At 35.8% G+C, this 15,076-nt stretch overlaps 1 protein-coding gene across 22 annotated transcripts in view; it reads left to right on the forward strand.

The window, feature by feature from the left end:
* Window positions 1–15,076, forward strand: part of KIF3A (kinesin family member 3A) — a 118,571-nt gene that overhangs the window by 78,999 nt on the left and 24,496 nt on the right. For 9 of the 22 annotated variants that reach the window (XR_014056637.1, XR_014056638.1, XR_014056639.1 and 6 more), the window contains exons 10-16: window positions 522–678; window positions 920–1,100; window positions 1,311–1,421; window positions 1,779–1,904; window positions 3,348–3,401; window positions 3,917–3,985; window positions 4,556–4,680. Coding sequence is in view for 14 of the 22 variants with exons in the window: in XM_081500085.1 (XP_081356211.1) it covers window positions 522–678; window positions 920–1,100; window positions 1,311–1,421; window positions 1,779–1,904; window positions 3,348–3,401; window positions 3,917–3,985; window positions 4,556–4,680 (823 nt within the window). In the remaining 8 variants the exon portion in view is untranslated. Of the gene's footprint in view, window positions 1–521; window positions 679–919; window positions 1,101–1,310; window positions 1,422–1,778; window positions 1,905–3,347; window positions 3,402–3,916; window positions 3,986–4,555; window positions 4,681–4,900; window positions 5,028–6,402; window positions 9,818–10,283; window positions 11,235–11,781; window positions 11,935–15,076 lie in introns of those variants that run through there. The other 13 variants (XM_081500083.1, XM_081500088.1, XM_081500079.1 and 10 more) reach the window with 6 other exon arrangements.

Raw genomic sequence — 15,076 nt, forward strand, 5'->3', positions numbered from 1 at the left:
TAAAAACCACTGAAGATATATTCAGCGTTAAAAACTACTTGATATAAATTCTGTCTGATCTGTGTGTGACTTTTACTTATTCATTTCTTTTAATAATTTTGTGGGAAGGTAAGGTGTTTTGAGAAGCGACTTGATTTTGTACTTGGTTGTCAGAAAAAAGTAAATAATGATATTGCTTTTTTGATGAAATATGTTATTTGGGGATACAGAGATCTTTGCTTTTTTATTTATTTGGTTTTCCTGTTAATCTCTCTCTTTTATTTTTTCCTACTCGTTTCATGTTTCTCTTTTACTTACTTTTGTTCTTAGTTATCACTGCACAGTTGAACAACAGTTTGAATTTAGCAGTTAAAAAATCTTTTAGGAACATAATAAGTAGAAATAAAAAATACTGTTCAGTTGATTTCCTTAAAATGTTGAGATTTGATTTTGTATTCTTGGGGAATGTATCTTTTGAAGGTAATGTGTATGTCTGAAACACTGACTCTTAAGTGATTGTTGCAATTAAATGACTCAAACAGGTAAAAAGAAAGTTTCCCCAGATAAGATGGTTGAAATGCAAGCAAAAATTGATGAAGAGAGAAAAGCCCTTGAAACAAAGCTTGACATGGAAGAAGAAGAAAGAAACAAGGCTAGAGCTGAGTTAGAGAAACGGGAAAAAGATCTTCTTAAGGCCCAGTGAGTATTACTGAATTGAGATGAATTTGTGATTTAAATTTCTGGGTTTTTTCTTATAGTATGCATAAGCAAGAAAATTGAATTGTAATTGAAAGCAATACTACCCAGTTGTGTAATTTGAGAGAGATGTAATTACATTCCTATTTTGAAATTTTATATCTAAATTTTTGTTACATTTGGGTAAATTTAGTAGAATAGTAGATAATTGATGGATATGGTGTATTCTCACTTTAATTAACAGGCAGGAGCATCAGTCTTTGCTAGAGAAATTATCTGCACTGGAGAAGAAGGTAATTGTTGGTGGTGTTGATTTGTTGGCAAAAGCTGAGGAACAAGAGAAACTTCTTGAAGAATCCAACATGGAACTGGAAGAAAGGAGAAAAAGAGCGGAGCAACTTCGTAGAGAACTTGAAGAAAAAGAGGTAGTGTGAATTTTTATTGTTGGTTGATGTTTCATCTGAGGTATTTACTTTTAATAGTGAAAAGCTGAGCGTCTATAATCTTAATAAAATTTTAAAGCTTATCTATGGATTGCTTTGAAAGATAATACTTGCTAAACATTTATATCATTGGTTAAATAATTAAGCTTTAATGAAGAAAATTATTCTGAAGTTCACCACTTTTTGTCATAGCAAGAACGCTTGGATATTGAAGAAAAGTATACCAGTTTGCAAGAAGAAGCACAAGGAAAGACCAAGAAATTAAAGAAAGTTTGGACCATGCTGATGGCTGCAAAATCAGAGGTTGATCTCTTAGAAATTACCTATTATTGTTGTTTGAATTTTTTAGCTTTGATTAAGTATGATAAGAATCCTAAAGGAGTCATAAAGTGTGCTTACAATTTTAAAGAAATAAGATTTTCACCTTTATGTGCAATTTTAAATTTCATCTGTTAAGCTAGTAAAAATAGTTTATTTCAGCCTTAATGTTTAATTAATGTGGTGGAGTAGACAGTGATAGTATTATATTATTCTGTCCATTGTTTTTTTGAAAGAACTGGGTAAGCTTTTACAAGACTTCCTATACTACTGCCCTGTCAGATGAAGTTGTTTTGTATTTAAAGTCTTATTTGTCCTTAGTATTTTCATTGATTTTGATAGATGGCCGATCTCCAACAAGAGCATCAGAGGGAAATTGAAGGCCTCTTGGAGAACATTCGACAACTTAGCCGGGAACTGAGACTTCAGATGCTTATTATTGATAACTTTATACCTCAGGATTATCAAGTAAGTGGGATGTTCTCTAACTTAGATATTAGGTCACTTGGCTGAGGTTAAGGACTAAAGAAATGCAATTTCTAGTTTAATTAGTGGTAAATATTTACATTTCAGTTGTTGCTGATAAAATTTTCTTTAATTCCATCGCATTTCACTCTAGTTGTTAACTTTTAATATATTATTCTCCGTTTGAGTAACTAAGTATCTGAATAAGAATTTCTCAGTCCTTAGGAGGAAGGCCAGATTCATGTAATTCATGTAAAGGCATAGATCCTATTTACTTTTTCAACATTCTTTATCCTATGAATAGGATAAACAGAACTCCTGTGCTAACTTTTTTTTCCTGTTTATGGATGCTAATTCTGTGTGTTTGAGGTAGAGTGGTAAAATAGACATAATATGAAATTTACTGTTTTAACTTTTTAAGAGTACATTTCATTAAGTACATTCACAATATTGTGCAATGATCACTACCATCTGTCTCTAGATAGATGCTAACTAAATACTAGTATAATTTTAAAATCTGAGTCTCTATTATTCTTTTCACCAAATATCTCTTTCCAGTACATTTTAGTAGACTTTAACATTGATTTTTAAATTTTATTTTAAATCTATGTACAGTTTTAAGAAATTTCTCTAAATATAAGCTTTAATTTTTTCTCTTTTTCTTTCTTTTAAATTTTATTTTAAATTTGTGTACAGTTTTAAGAAATTTGTCTAAATATAAGCTTTAATTTTTTTTCTTTTTCTCTTTAATTTTCTTTTCTTTCTTTTCTTTCTTTCTTTCAGAATTAATATTTGGTTCACAGTACACTGTCCTTGATGGTCCTTGGATGGCCTTCTTTTATTTACTTATTTTGTAGCTAACTTGTCACCCAGAACAAAATCTAGGACCATTGTAGTGACCTATTTCTAACCAAATGGTTTCGCTCTCCCCTCATCCATCCCTTTACCTCTTCAAACTCAAGGTATCCACCATCCTGAATCCTAAATTCTCTGTTTCCTTGCTTTTTATTTTTATATAGTTTAATTGCACCTACTTATATTCCTTGAAGGTATATATTTTTAAATTTATAAAAGGGGCATTGCATGTGCTTGCTCAATTGCTCAGTCATGCCCATCTCCTTGCAAACCCATGGACTGTAGCCTGGCAGTCTCCTCTTTTCATGGGATTTTCCAGGCAAGAATATTGGAGTGGACTGCCATTTCCTTCTCCAGGGGATCTTCCCAACCCAGGGATTGAACCCTCATTCTCCTGTGTCTCCTGCATTGGCAGGCAGGTTCTTTACCACTGAGCCATCTGAGAAGCCCAAAAAGAGTATCATGCAATACATAATGTTTTGAAACTTAACTTTTTTCACTTAATATATTAAAACTTTAGTTCCATGTTTAATTCAGTATTTTAAATGTTACTAAATATTAAAAGTAGATCATCTTTGACTCTTTCAAAAGGAAATGATTGAAAACTATGTCCATTGGAATGAAGACATAGGAGAATGGCAGCTAGTGAGTATTAACCTTCATCCTTTTATGAAATAGTTAATGGAATACTTCCTATAGATGGGAGTTGTGCTGGCTACAGTGGGGAGGATGGTTCAGAGGGTGAATCAAATGAGAATCCACTAGGATGGATAAGATGTTTAAAAAGTTATAACACACAGAATATTCAGTAGAAATGGTATTATTGGTTGGTGTGTAGGACTGAATGACCTCTGGGTCTCCCTTTCTGTCCCAGCATTCAAATCATGTTTTGTTCTTTTTAAAAAAAAACATTTATTTATTTATTTGGCTGTGTTGGGTCTTAGTTGCCCCATGGCATGTGGGGTCTTAGTACCCTGACCAGGGATTGAATCCACGTCCCTTGCATTGGCAGGTGGATTCTTAACCACTGGACCACCAGGGGAATCCCTCAAATCATGTTTTATGAGTGTACCTTCAGAATATCTCATAGTAATTTGCCTCATTCATAGTATTAATCGCTAATTAAGATAATTCTCCTCCCCCTTTTTTCCTTTTTTGAGAAATGTGTTGCCTACACAGGAAATAACATGAGAAAGCAGACTCCAGTTCCAGATAAAAAGGAGAAAGATGTAAGAATGCTTTTTTTTTTTTAAAGAAAACAAACTACAGTTGGTTCTTTATAGGAATGTGGTCACTAAATTGTGTTATCATGATATCTGTTAATCAGCTCTGCTGAAAAATAGGCTAATCTTTTGAGAGAAGAAGCTCTAGAATTGGGTGATTATTAGGACAGTTCTGCTTACCTGCAGTCATGGGGGCAGCTTATCATTTCTATACCGCAAGAGGGGCATGGAGTCCTCTTCAGAAACTCTTTCACCACCTCTCTGGATCTTGGGGATTTATTTAGAGACTAGAATGTGTGTCCCTTTCAAAGCTGGTCCTAATCTTAGGTTAACAAGAGAAAGCAGCAGCTTTAGGGAAAAACCAACAGTTTTTCTTTACTACTGAGGAATTTATAATGGGTCAGGGCTTCTTCACCAATGGTTGGTGAATATATTTGAGATATATGGCATTAGAAAAATATATCTGTAGATATTTATTTGGTTTTGTCTCTGGCTTTTTTCTAGGAGTTTATTCAGCATTTTAAATCTTCCCTCAAATCTCTGTGTTAGAATGTCTTATTCCTTTCCTTTACATAGCCCTTTGAAGTGGACCTTTCTCATGTGTATCTTGCCTATACTGAGGAGAGCCTACGCCAGTCCTTGATGAAATTAGAGAGGCCACGGACTTCAAAGGGAAAAGCAAGGCCAAAGACTGGGAGAAGGTAAGAATTGTCTTTGGGTCCCATGAGCCAAAGGCAATGAGATTTTCAAATTAGGTACATTTAAGGGAAATTTAATTAACATGATAGTGAAAGTCACTCAGTCGTGTCCAACTCTTTGCTACTCCATGGACTATACAGTCCATGGAATTCTCCAGGCCAGAGTACTGGAGTAGGTGATCTTCCCAACCCAGGGATCGAACCCAGGTCTCCCCCATTGCAGGTGGATTCTGCAGTGGATTACCAGCTGAGTCACAGGGAAGCCCAATTAACATGATAACTACTTAACTAAATATATTCAAGTCCTTATGTAGTTCGGATTTGAGTAAATAAAGATCTGGCTAAAGAAATAAGGTCTTCTAACTTCTTTAGCCCTCCTGAGTAGTAGAATTTATTTTTAATTTACTTTGTTCTTTCCAAGTGTATAATAAGGCAAATTCCTTGATCTTTGTATTAGTTTTTCTAGTGAGATGCCAATTAATTTGCCTGGTTAGACTCTCAAGATATTGTATTCAACTGATTCATTTTTCTGTCATGAATATTGCCTCAGGAACCTTGATTTCCTCAGTTACCAGTTAAAGAAAACTTCTCTGACTACCTTTCCCTCTCCTTTGTGGTCTAGTTTTGACTCTTGAGTAGTTTAAATGTATTGTAATGTAGCCCAGGGAAACCAGGATATGAAAGTCCTGGGCTGGAGCTTGTTTATTCTCTCCCTTCCTTACATCAAATACTGTTCATCTTATTTAAACTGACTGTAAGTCTTTGGGACTCCTAAAATGATAGGAAATAATAAGCTTGTATTTTTCCCTGCTTTGAGTATCTAGCCTTCACCCTACATGTAACTCAAAAGTCTAAGTTTTAATGTTTTTGTGCTACATGATCTTATAGGCATAACCTAACTTTATAAATTTTGGAAGGAGAAATCAGCATGTTAAAAGTGTACAAATTTTTACATCCTCCAGCATTTAGATGTGAGAAATGAAAAGCTTTTCATATGCCAAAGGAAGCCATGCATGTATTATTAATGAATGAAGCAAATTGGTTCAAAGAAATACAAATTCCTCTAGATCATTAAGTTTTCCACTTTTAATGGAGGTATTTTCCTCCTAACTTTGCAGTTAGTAAAAAAAAGTAACAAGGAAAGTGTGATGATAAATAGTAAGACAATTGGCCTCAATGTAGGAGAAGAATAGACATTGATGTGCTGGGGTAAAATGGAGTAGAACATGGTCTGTCTGAGTAGCTGCTACCTTGTTTCTAGTGAGTTTGGGGAAAGAAGGCCCTTTGTTTCTGGATCTTCCTATATCAAAAGAGAAACCAGAAATAAGGATTATTTACATGAAGTCACTGTTTTTAGTCACTTTTAAGAAACTATTTGGACCTAAAACAGCCAAGCAAATAATTTGATAAGGTATTTGGATACAGTTTTCAGAAGGCTCATTTTAAAATAATGTACTCTTTTGTTAATCTAAAAAAAAAAAAATAATGTGAGTGAACATTAGATGAGCCAAACCCAGCACCTCTGTGTACCAGAATTAGCCTGCTGTATTGTGAAAACAGTAAATGGCCATAAATATAGACAAATATGCACAGTAAATGGTTTTTTGATATTAGGTTACATTACTTGGTAATGTTCAACGTGATGTTCCTCATTAGAAACACATAGTTCAGTGTGCTAAGCAAAACTGCAGTAAACATGATACATTAACGAAGCATTTCCATCAGTTCCTGCACAGTCATCTGCGAGGTGTCGCTTCAGGTGATTTGTGGCTCTGATTTTCACTGAATAAGCTGGAACCTTTAGCACACTCCAGAAGAGATAATCAAGGAGTTCAGATCTGGCAGGCATGCAGACCACTCGACCTGTCCACATTGTCTAGTCTGATTTATCGTTCACTCATTCCCTCATCGCTGTGGGTGGTGGAGTGCAGTGCCATGCTCTTGGACTCACTCTAAGTGACTTTTCCCTAGCCTGAAAAGACAGGCATTAATTGATCTCTTAACACAGCATGTCAAACCTTGACTGGTTTCTAGATTCTCTGGCTGCTTGATATTATCAACTACATAATGTAAAGTGTTTGCACTTTTGTCTTTTAGGGAAGCATTCATGTTTTCTTTTTCTCTTCTCCAAACAGAAAGCGTTCTGCAAAGCCTGAAACTGTAATTGACTCTTTACTTCAGTAAATGTTACAGACTTAAAGTCAAAATAAAAATTAGTGATGTTCTCATGCCTGGATAAAATATTTAATTAAAACATCGAAGACTTTTGTGTAATTTCCAGTAATGCAACTTGTAAATCATCGAGTAAGACTGGAACTAATAATTTGCCTAATAACTTTTAGTCCATATAAAGTTAATATTAACATTAAAATCATACAACTGGTAATTGTTCAAATTGTCATAATTACTTTTTCAACTTATACTGTGCAGGGAAGTTGAAGGAGCAGTTCATACTATTGAGAGCTGCAGTTTCAATGTATACATAAGTCTACTAGTGATTTACTCAACTACTATCTATTTAGATAACTGGATACATATTCAAAATAGAAAAAAAAAAAGAATAAGTCCTGTTTTGCACGTAGAAAGTTGCAGGTCAGTTGTCCTATGGTTTCCTGTTATATATGAATGTATGGGCTACATATCTAAGAAATGATGGAATCCTAACACAGAGCTGGCCTTTTAAAATATATTCTAATTTGTATACTCACATTCATTGCATTTAAAGTATGAGATAGGTGATCTTATTGATCTATAGAACGCTTTTATGATTTGATAGTCTAGAAGTATACATGTTTAAGAAACAAAAGCTGAAAATATGTTTCATCTGGACCTCTGTTGACCTTTTTTGCCACTCTAACTTCAGGTCAAAAATTTTGTTTGGTTTCATGTTTCTTGAAACATTGAATTTGTACCTAAATATAAAGGAGTCACCCAGTTACAGAAAATTAAGAAGCTAAATATTGGTCACTAATATTTGCCTCTATAAGTATTATTTTTTAAATTCACTTTGAAGCTTGATTAACGGATACTTTCCCGTGTCTGACTTCTAAATTTTGATGGAAATTGCTCTGTCTCTCCCAATTGAGAAGTGTCTCCATTTTCTGGAAAATACAACCAAAGCAGGAAAAATACCTTTTAATTCTTTGTCTTTAAAACACTTTATTTTGTCTTTCTTCTTCTTTTATAAAGAAAATATTCTTCCCTGAATTTCTTCCACTGACAATTCCAATTAGACCATACCTCTAAAATAAAAATTATTTTTATTTTATAGTAAAAAAGAAAAGTTGTCATAGATAGAATTATTGTTTTTTTGTTGGCTGCTTGTAAAATTTTTATTTTTTTTAAGTTATGCTACTCTAAAACCACTATGTATATATATATTTATCTTTTATGAGTTTTAAAATTATGTAATCACTCCTGAAACACATTGGCTACACGTTTTAAGACTGCATAAATTAGTAAGTTTGGTGAAATATTGTTTTACAGTTACAAAGCTATGTATAGAATGGGAGTGAAGGTAGCATACTTGTGAATTGTGTAAAAATGTGTCCATAAATTTAAAGTACATTTCAAAGGTGATGTACTAAATATCTTGTGTGTGGTGAATATTTTCTAGGTAAGAAGAATTGGATTTAATAACAGCATTTTCTTTGTGATGTGCAAGATAGTTAGACATTTATAACTTTATGGGGCATTGTTTGGATACTGTGAAGACTTGAGGTGAACTTATGTCTTGTAAAAGCTTTGTGTAAGCAGAATATCTTGGCAGTTATAGATGCACATTTAACTCTATTAGTAATTACTCTAGAGAAATCTTAATTTTACCAGTAGGAAAAAAAATATGACTATGTCTTCTTTTTAAAAGTCCACAGGTCTAGCCTTTAACCATCCATTTAATAGAAAAGGGATAACTTTTGCATTAAGCTTTAAAACATTAAGGAAAATTTAAGTCAGTATCTTAGATTTTTTTCTTTTCCATGTCACTGCAGTAACAAAAAGAAAGCTATAAAAAGTCAAAACATTGTGGAATTTTAAAAATAGGCTGCTTTAGCATTTACATGAGAACTGATATCAAGATTAGATATTGGAGCCAGGCCTGAGTATCCATGTGAAAGCGTGGGAACCTAACGTTAAAGCTCTTCACTTAGCTCCAATCATAGCAGTTCTGTGGTTTCCTCACATTTACTTTGTGTCATTGTCCACAAATGAAATATCTCATAACTTCAGTGTTAGTTTCATGAAAAGATATAGATAAATTTGCTCATTATTTGAAATAAGAAACATTTAAAATGAGTGTCACATATAAATAGGTTATTGAATGTGAATGGCTATTTTTTCTCTTTAATTTAAAAAAGTAATATTTATTAAGAGGAGCCTTGGTAGAATGTTGTTTGTGGTATGTTCTTTAGTAAACCTTGCAAATATATGTAGTAATAATTGGGATATTAAAATATGATAGTATTCCCCATTTTTGTTTAGATTCTTGTGAAGTGTAGGGATAATTAAGGTGGGAGGATTACATCCATGTGTTCCGTCCCACAAGTAGAATCAGTTTGACATGCTATGTCATCTACTTTTTGAGAAAAGGGGACCTTTTTTTGCCCCAAGAAATTTAAGGTTACTTTGGGGGAGAGGGTGGTGCTACTTCAACTGTAACATGTTTTTTTTAATTATGATTATACCTTTAGTTTGTTGTGTTTCTTTTTCATCTTTTAATAACATTTTTTCCTTAACTGTTATCATAAGGAAAGTCCCTTGCTTTTCTGCAGGGCTGTAAACTAAAGGATGGGTAGAGTTTACATTTAAGTGCGTCAGTGTCTGCCCAGTTTATTAATGTATGCATCTGTGTTCCTTTTTAGTTACTCTTTGATCAAAAATGCTAGAAGAAAACATAGATCTTCCTAGTGCCTTTGAACTTCTACTGTAGTCTAATTTAAATCATCAGTAACTTCAATAGCATTACTACAATACTGTATACTGGCCAGAATTACAAATTGTATGATGAGTTTGTTGCATTAATTTCAAAAGCCACACTTTCACTGTATTTTATGTATAAATTGTATTTGTTCAAGTTGTGTATATTGATATTGTATGTATACGTACAGCATGCTTAAGTAAGAAATAAAAATCTTTAGCCTAACGCCTGTAATTGTGGTCTGCTTCTTTACTCGACTTTTTTTGTGTTTGCGTCCATCTTGATCTTAATAAGCAGGTTCTTTGTGCTTGGCATCTCAATTTCATGAGGTTAAGAGAAGCTTGTGTAGTTTTGTACCAGAAACTCTTAGTGTTGTGGGTCTTTAAACAGAAGTCATCATGATACAGAAACCCGGGAGAGGTGTTTTTAAAAATGCTTCTCATTGATAAAAATTTATTTTCACCAAAAAAAAATTTAATCTAAGTTTTATTATCCTTGTCATTAGGTATTTGAGAACAGAAACTTAAAGAAGTCTGTATGGAAAATGTATCTCACTAAAAAGTAAAAGACATTTCTTAGTGGTAATGATATGATCTCTTTCAAAAACTTAATTTGCTTAAAATATCTCAAACCATAATATTGCTTGAATTATTGTTAATCATGCATTCTTTTCATATTTATTGATTATTAGGCAGCCACAAGAAGTTCACAGCGGACATTATGAAGTTTTGATTTGTCGGCAAGTTTCAAAGGATTTCTGTGTGCTTTCTGTATAGAGAGGGGACTCCTCTGGCCATTTCAGATCTTCCCCTCTCGCTCTTCCCAACTGCTTGCTGGTGTAAAACTGCTACACATGTGTAGAATATGAAAATAAGATTAGAGGCCTGCCATAGTGTAGGCAAGAGAATCAGTAGTGCACCAGCGCCCTCGCTGCCGCTCCTCCCCAGTTGAATTCTGGAACTGTGATATTCACTTTCACCAAGCACCACCACTAAGGCACACCCTCAGGGAGCCTGTTGCTGCTTGTGTTGTCAGGATGCTGCTGAGGTCATTGTTCATCCCACCTTCTTATGAAGACCCTTGAGAGTCTCTTTTAAATTCAAGTACTAAAAACAGAACAAAATAAAAATCCCAAGTACCAGCCTGAGGTACCTCAGTTCGGATGTGCCTACAGGAACTGTTAACACAGTTCTGAAGCTGCAGCCTAAACTTAAAGTGAGCCTTCTAAACAAGCTATAACATTATCTGAATGTCTCATTCTTAAGCTGTTTCATTTGCAAAGCAAATCAAGTATTCAGTCCTCCTTCGGAAGTTGAACACATGTGTGGGAAAATGATTATGAAGAGGCTACTTCAAAAAGAACCTGTTTCCTCTCAGCATTTATCTTGGGCTTCCTGTGACCCAATCTTAAAGTTACTTTTATCAACGTTATCAGAACATCACTTTGTCTTACCCAAACACGTTTATGGCTCTGACTAAAGAATATGACAGATCAGACATTCTTCTACACCTGCTCCCCTCCCCCACCCCTTTTTAGAGGCCTGGGGAAATTTTAGTTTTTAATCAAAGACTTTATTTCTCCAGCTTTACAAAGGAATTTAACTGGGACTTTACAACTGAATAAAATATTTCTCAGAGTTGATACCAATCTTAACAAGAGGATATTGCCTAACCCAACCTAAACTGCTAGAGTCATTACAGAAATACTATGTTGACCTTGATTTCTATTCCATCATGGGTTATACCACTCAGTCACCAGGTGTCTGCTGTATTTTCTGTGGACCCATGCATGGCTCATGGCCATATGAATGGAGAATGACATGTTGAGGGCTGTAGCGAAGGAGGGTGAATGGTGAGCTGCCAGGCACAGCGTTCCTCCCTAGCAGCTCACCCAATGCCTAGCACATGTCTATCTGACGGGAAGGTCAGAAAAGTTTCATCCCAGGAGAAGTGCTGTTCAAGGTGTTAGAGCAGTGGAACGGGTGTGGCAAGGCATTCTGGGCAGAAGGAGTAATGTGAATATTGTGTGCATTGGTGGCCTGCTTTTGAAGTAAGGCAAAAGAGGTGGGGACTGATGATCCTGGAGAGGAAAGAGACAGGCCAGGATCCAGTTGTCAAAGAGTTTTCTTAAAGCAGTGAGAAGCCACAGAAGGATCTTAAGGGGGTGACTCACGTTATTTGTGTCTTAGAAAAACAACTGCTGAAAAGATTGTGAAGGATTAGATTCGGAGGAGCTGGGAGAACAGATGATGTACACACCTGTGCCCTGAAGGCTGGGACAGTCACGGGCCAGAAGAGCCAACCTCCTTCTTTCCTTGCTGGCTGTCTTGCGCTCAAGACTGGTACGTAGGCTAAAGGAACCTATGTATCTTTACTTTTCTTTACTGATATTGCATAATAGGTACCTAGGTATGCAGTCAGCACCTAAAACATCTGAACATGCTTGTGTTTGGTTTAATGCTGGATAATAGGAAGCAAGCAAGGAATAGACACCCTAGAGACTGAATGTTGAACTAGGAAGAAGTTGACATGAAGGATGGATCAAAAGAAACACTAGAGCTGAGGAGAAAATTTCTTGAGTGCTCAAGGGCAAAGGCAGCTAACTAGGAGGTTTGAAAACTCCACCTGGGAATGGAGCTCCGATTGCACTGATCACTTGAACCAGGAAATCAACTCCGAGACTCGGGAAAGGGCTTGAGTTGTCCTCAATGGAAGGTGGTAGGAATTGCAAGGCTAACCTTGTATGCTGAGAGGGCAGGCCATGAGAAAACTGTGTCCTGCACTTTGCCCTGAAGTTCTGCATTCTCAGATGATTTGGGCACCCTAAGAAGCTGACCAAGAGGACCTGCCGAGAAGGGTGGAAAAAAGACAGGGCACTGGCTAATAGCAACAAGAGTGGCCTTGGTGCACTTTTATCGGACACTGGCATTTCTGACTTGCGTTTCAGTGAAAATCATTCAACTATAGATTTGAGCAATGTGTTTTTCATTTGCTTATTCAGTAAGATTTATTATCTACAAATGCCAGCTAGAGATAGACTGTGCTCATAGGTAAAAGGTGGAGGTAGCAGGGAGGGAGGAGATCAGCCTGTGCTGTCAGTGTCACACATTCCATGTGTAGACAAGAGGCACGTCCCATGAAGTAGGTGTGGGCTGTAGCTAAGTTTCCTAAGTGAGCGTGCTTAAGCGATTAGCATCTCAACTTTCACTTAATCCTGACGTTTCTCTGCTCGCCCTTCTTATGTGTGTCCTTCTCGGTTCATGTTCTCTCACCCCCTTGGTAAACCCCAGCGCTTACTATTGTATATTTCCATCCATGACAGACAGATCTGCCTGGAGCCTACGTGTGACCCTTCTATGGCCTGCTCTTTGTTCCGACTGCCTTTCTTTTTACCATCCTGGCCTCATACACAAACTATAACCCACAAGTCATATCCTGTGGCAGACTACAGCTCACATTAGCCATTGAATGCAAATGAATTAAAAGTTTTCATTGTGGCCTTAGAAGGCTCCATGACTCTCTTAGTTACTTGTTGCCCTTGGCATGCTGGTATTTTATGTGGGCAGGGTGAAACTGGCTGTGGTCAGGGTGAGACTTTAAGCTTTTGATTTGTTCCCTTATTTTGAAAGGGTTAAAAAGATGTTACATGTTTTGGTATAATTTTAGTACTAGTATTAATTTTTGTCATATGTGTGTGAGCAAGAATGAAAAGAGAATGCTCATTCACTGTTACTAGATCCATATTCTTGCAGACATGTCTTTAAAGTCAAATTTCAATGACTTGACATTTGTTTTTTGCCCTCTAATTTCTTAAAATAGCAACTTCATTGAGATATGTCACATACTATAAAATTCATCCTTTTAAGTATATAATTTAGTGGATTTTAGTAGTTTCACAGAGTTGTACAGCCATTATGACTATCTAATATCAAAGCATTTTCATTACTCTCAAAGCCTGTATCTATTAGCAGTCACTCGGTCTTCTTTCATCCCCTCAGCCCCTAGCAACCAATATTCTACTTTTTGCCTCTGTGGACTTGCCTCTTCTGGGCATTTCTTATAAATGAAATCATACCATATGTAACATTTGTGTCTGGCTCCTTTGAATTAGCATAGTGTTTCAAGGCTTCATCCATATTGTAGCATATGCCAGTACTTTTCTTTTTACTGCCAAGTAATATTTGTATGGCTATACCATATTTCGTTTATCCATTCATCAGTTGATTGACAGTTGTGGTGTTTCTACTTTTTTGCTATAAATGAATAATGCTGCTGTGAACATTTGTGTAGAGATTTTTGTGTGGGCATGTTTTTTCAATTCTCTTGGTGTAGATACCTAGGATGAGAATTACTGGAGTATGTGGTAACTATGTTTAATCTTTTGAAGAATTGCCATACTGTTTTCCAGAATGGCTGTACCACTTTCTGATCATATCAGCAATGTGTGATAGTTCAGTTTTTTCACATCTTCACCAGTGTTTGTTACTGTCTGTCTTTTTAATTTTAGTGCTTTAACTTTTAAACTTTTATTTAATTTGTTTTAATCTTTTGGCTGCACCTCATGGCATGTGGGATCTTAGTTCCCTGACCAAACTCACACCCCGTGCATTGGCAGTGCAGGATCTTAACCACTGGACTGCCAGGGAAGTCCCCTAACTTTTAAACTTTTAAAAGCATTTTCTCACTTGTGCACATGGTCATACACACAGACTTCAAATAGAAAGCCAAAAATCTCCTGCCCTTTCACTGTTCCTTATTCCAAGTCCCATCCTCAACAATCCACCTTCCGTTTTTTTTAGTTTCTCTGGTAGTTACCATTATAATTCCAAGGATTTCTTGATTTACTCACTATTGTTATCCCCCCCGCCCCTACTTTTCACTGTAAAAACTTTCAAACATGTAAAAGCAGAGTAATGCAACCAAACTTCATATACCCCTCTCCAACTACAGTGTTCATCAATTCATGACCACCATGCCAACTGTTTTTATCAAACTTTAGGTATTTTGTGTTGGTTTCTCCATTGAAAAGTGAGAGTCTGCCTTATTTATACTACCCTTTCCAAATTTTTGTAGTAAGTTATTTTTAGATCTGTTACTTTTGCAGTTTTGAATAAATATTTGACTTGTTTATGTTCCATCAACCTTTGGCAATATTGCCGACCTCTCCCTGAGTGAGCTGGGGATATTGGTGCCCCCACCTCTCTTTCTCTTCTTTTGCTCTTTACCTCTTAATCATTTTCAGCTTACTTTTATGTTGTCAGTTTGATAGCATTTACAGTCTGTTCTGTAAGCATAGTTAAGTCTTCCATGCTTTGGCTGTTGGTGGGTTCTAAGACTTGAGACTCAAAAGAATTTACATTATTAGGACTTTAACTCTTGCTTACTGTAGTGCTGTGTAGTGTGCTAGAATTATTCCTCCCACCCCTGTGCTCGTGGACTAAATATAACACCTCTTGTGCCAATAGGAGAGGAATGTTCTAAGCA

This window comes from Giraffa tippelskirchi, chromosome 6, assembly GCF_054371585.1.
Source record: "Giraffa tippelskirchi isolate mGirTip1 chromosome 6, T2T-mGirTip1v1.2.pri, whole genome shotgun sequence".
Classification (NCBI taxonomy): domain Eukaryota; kingdom Metazoa; phylum Chordata; class Mammalia; order Artiodactyla; family Giraffidae; genus Giraffa; species Giraffa tippelskirchi.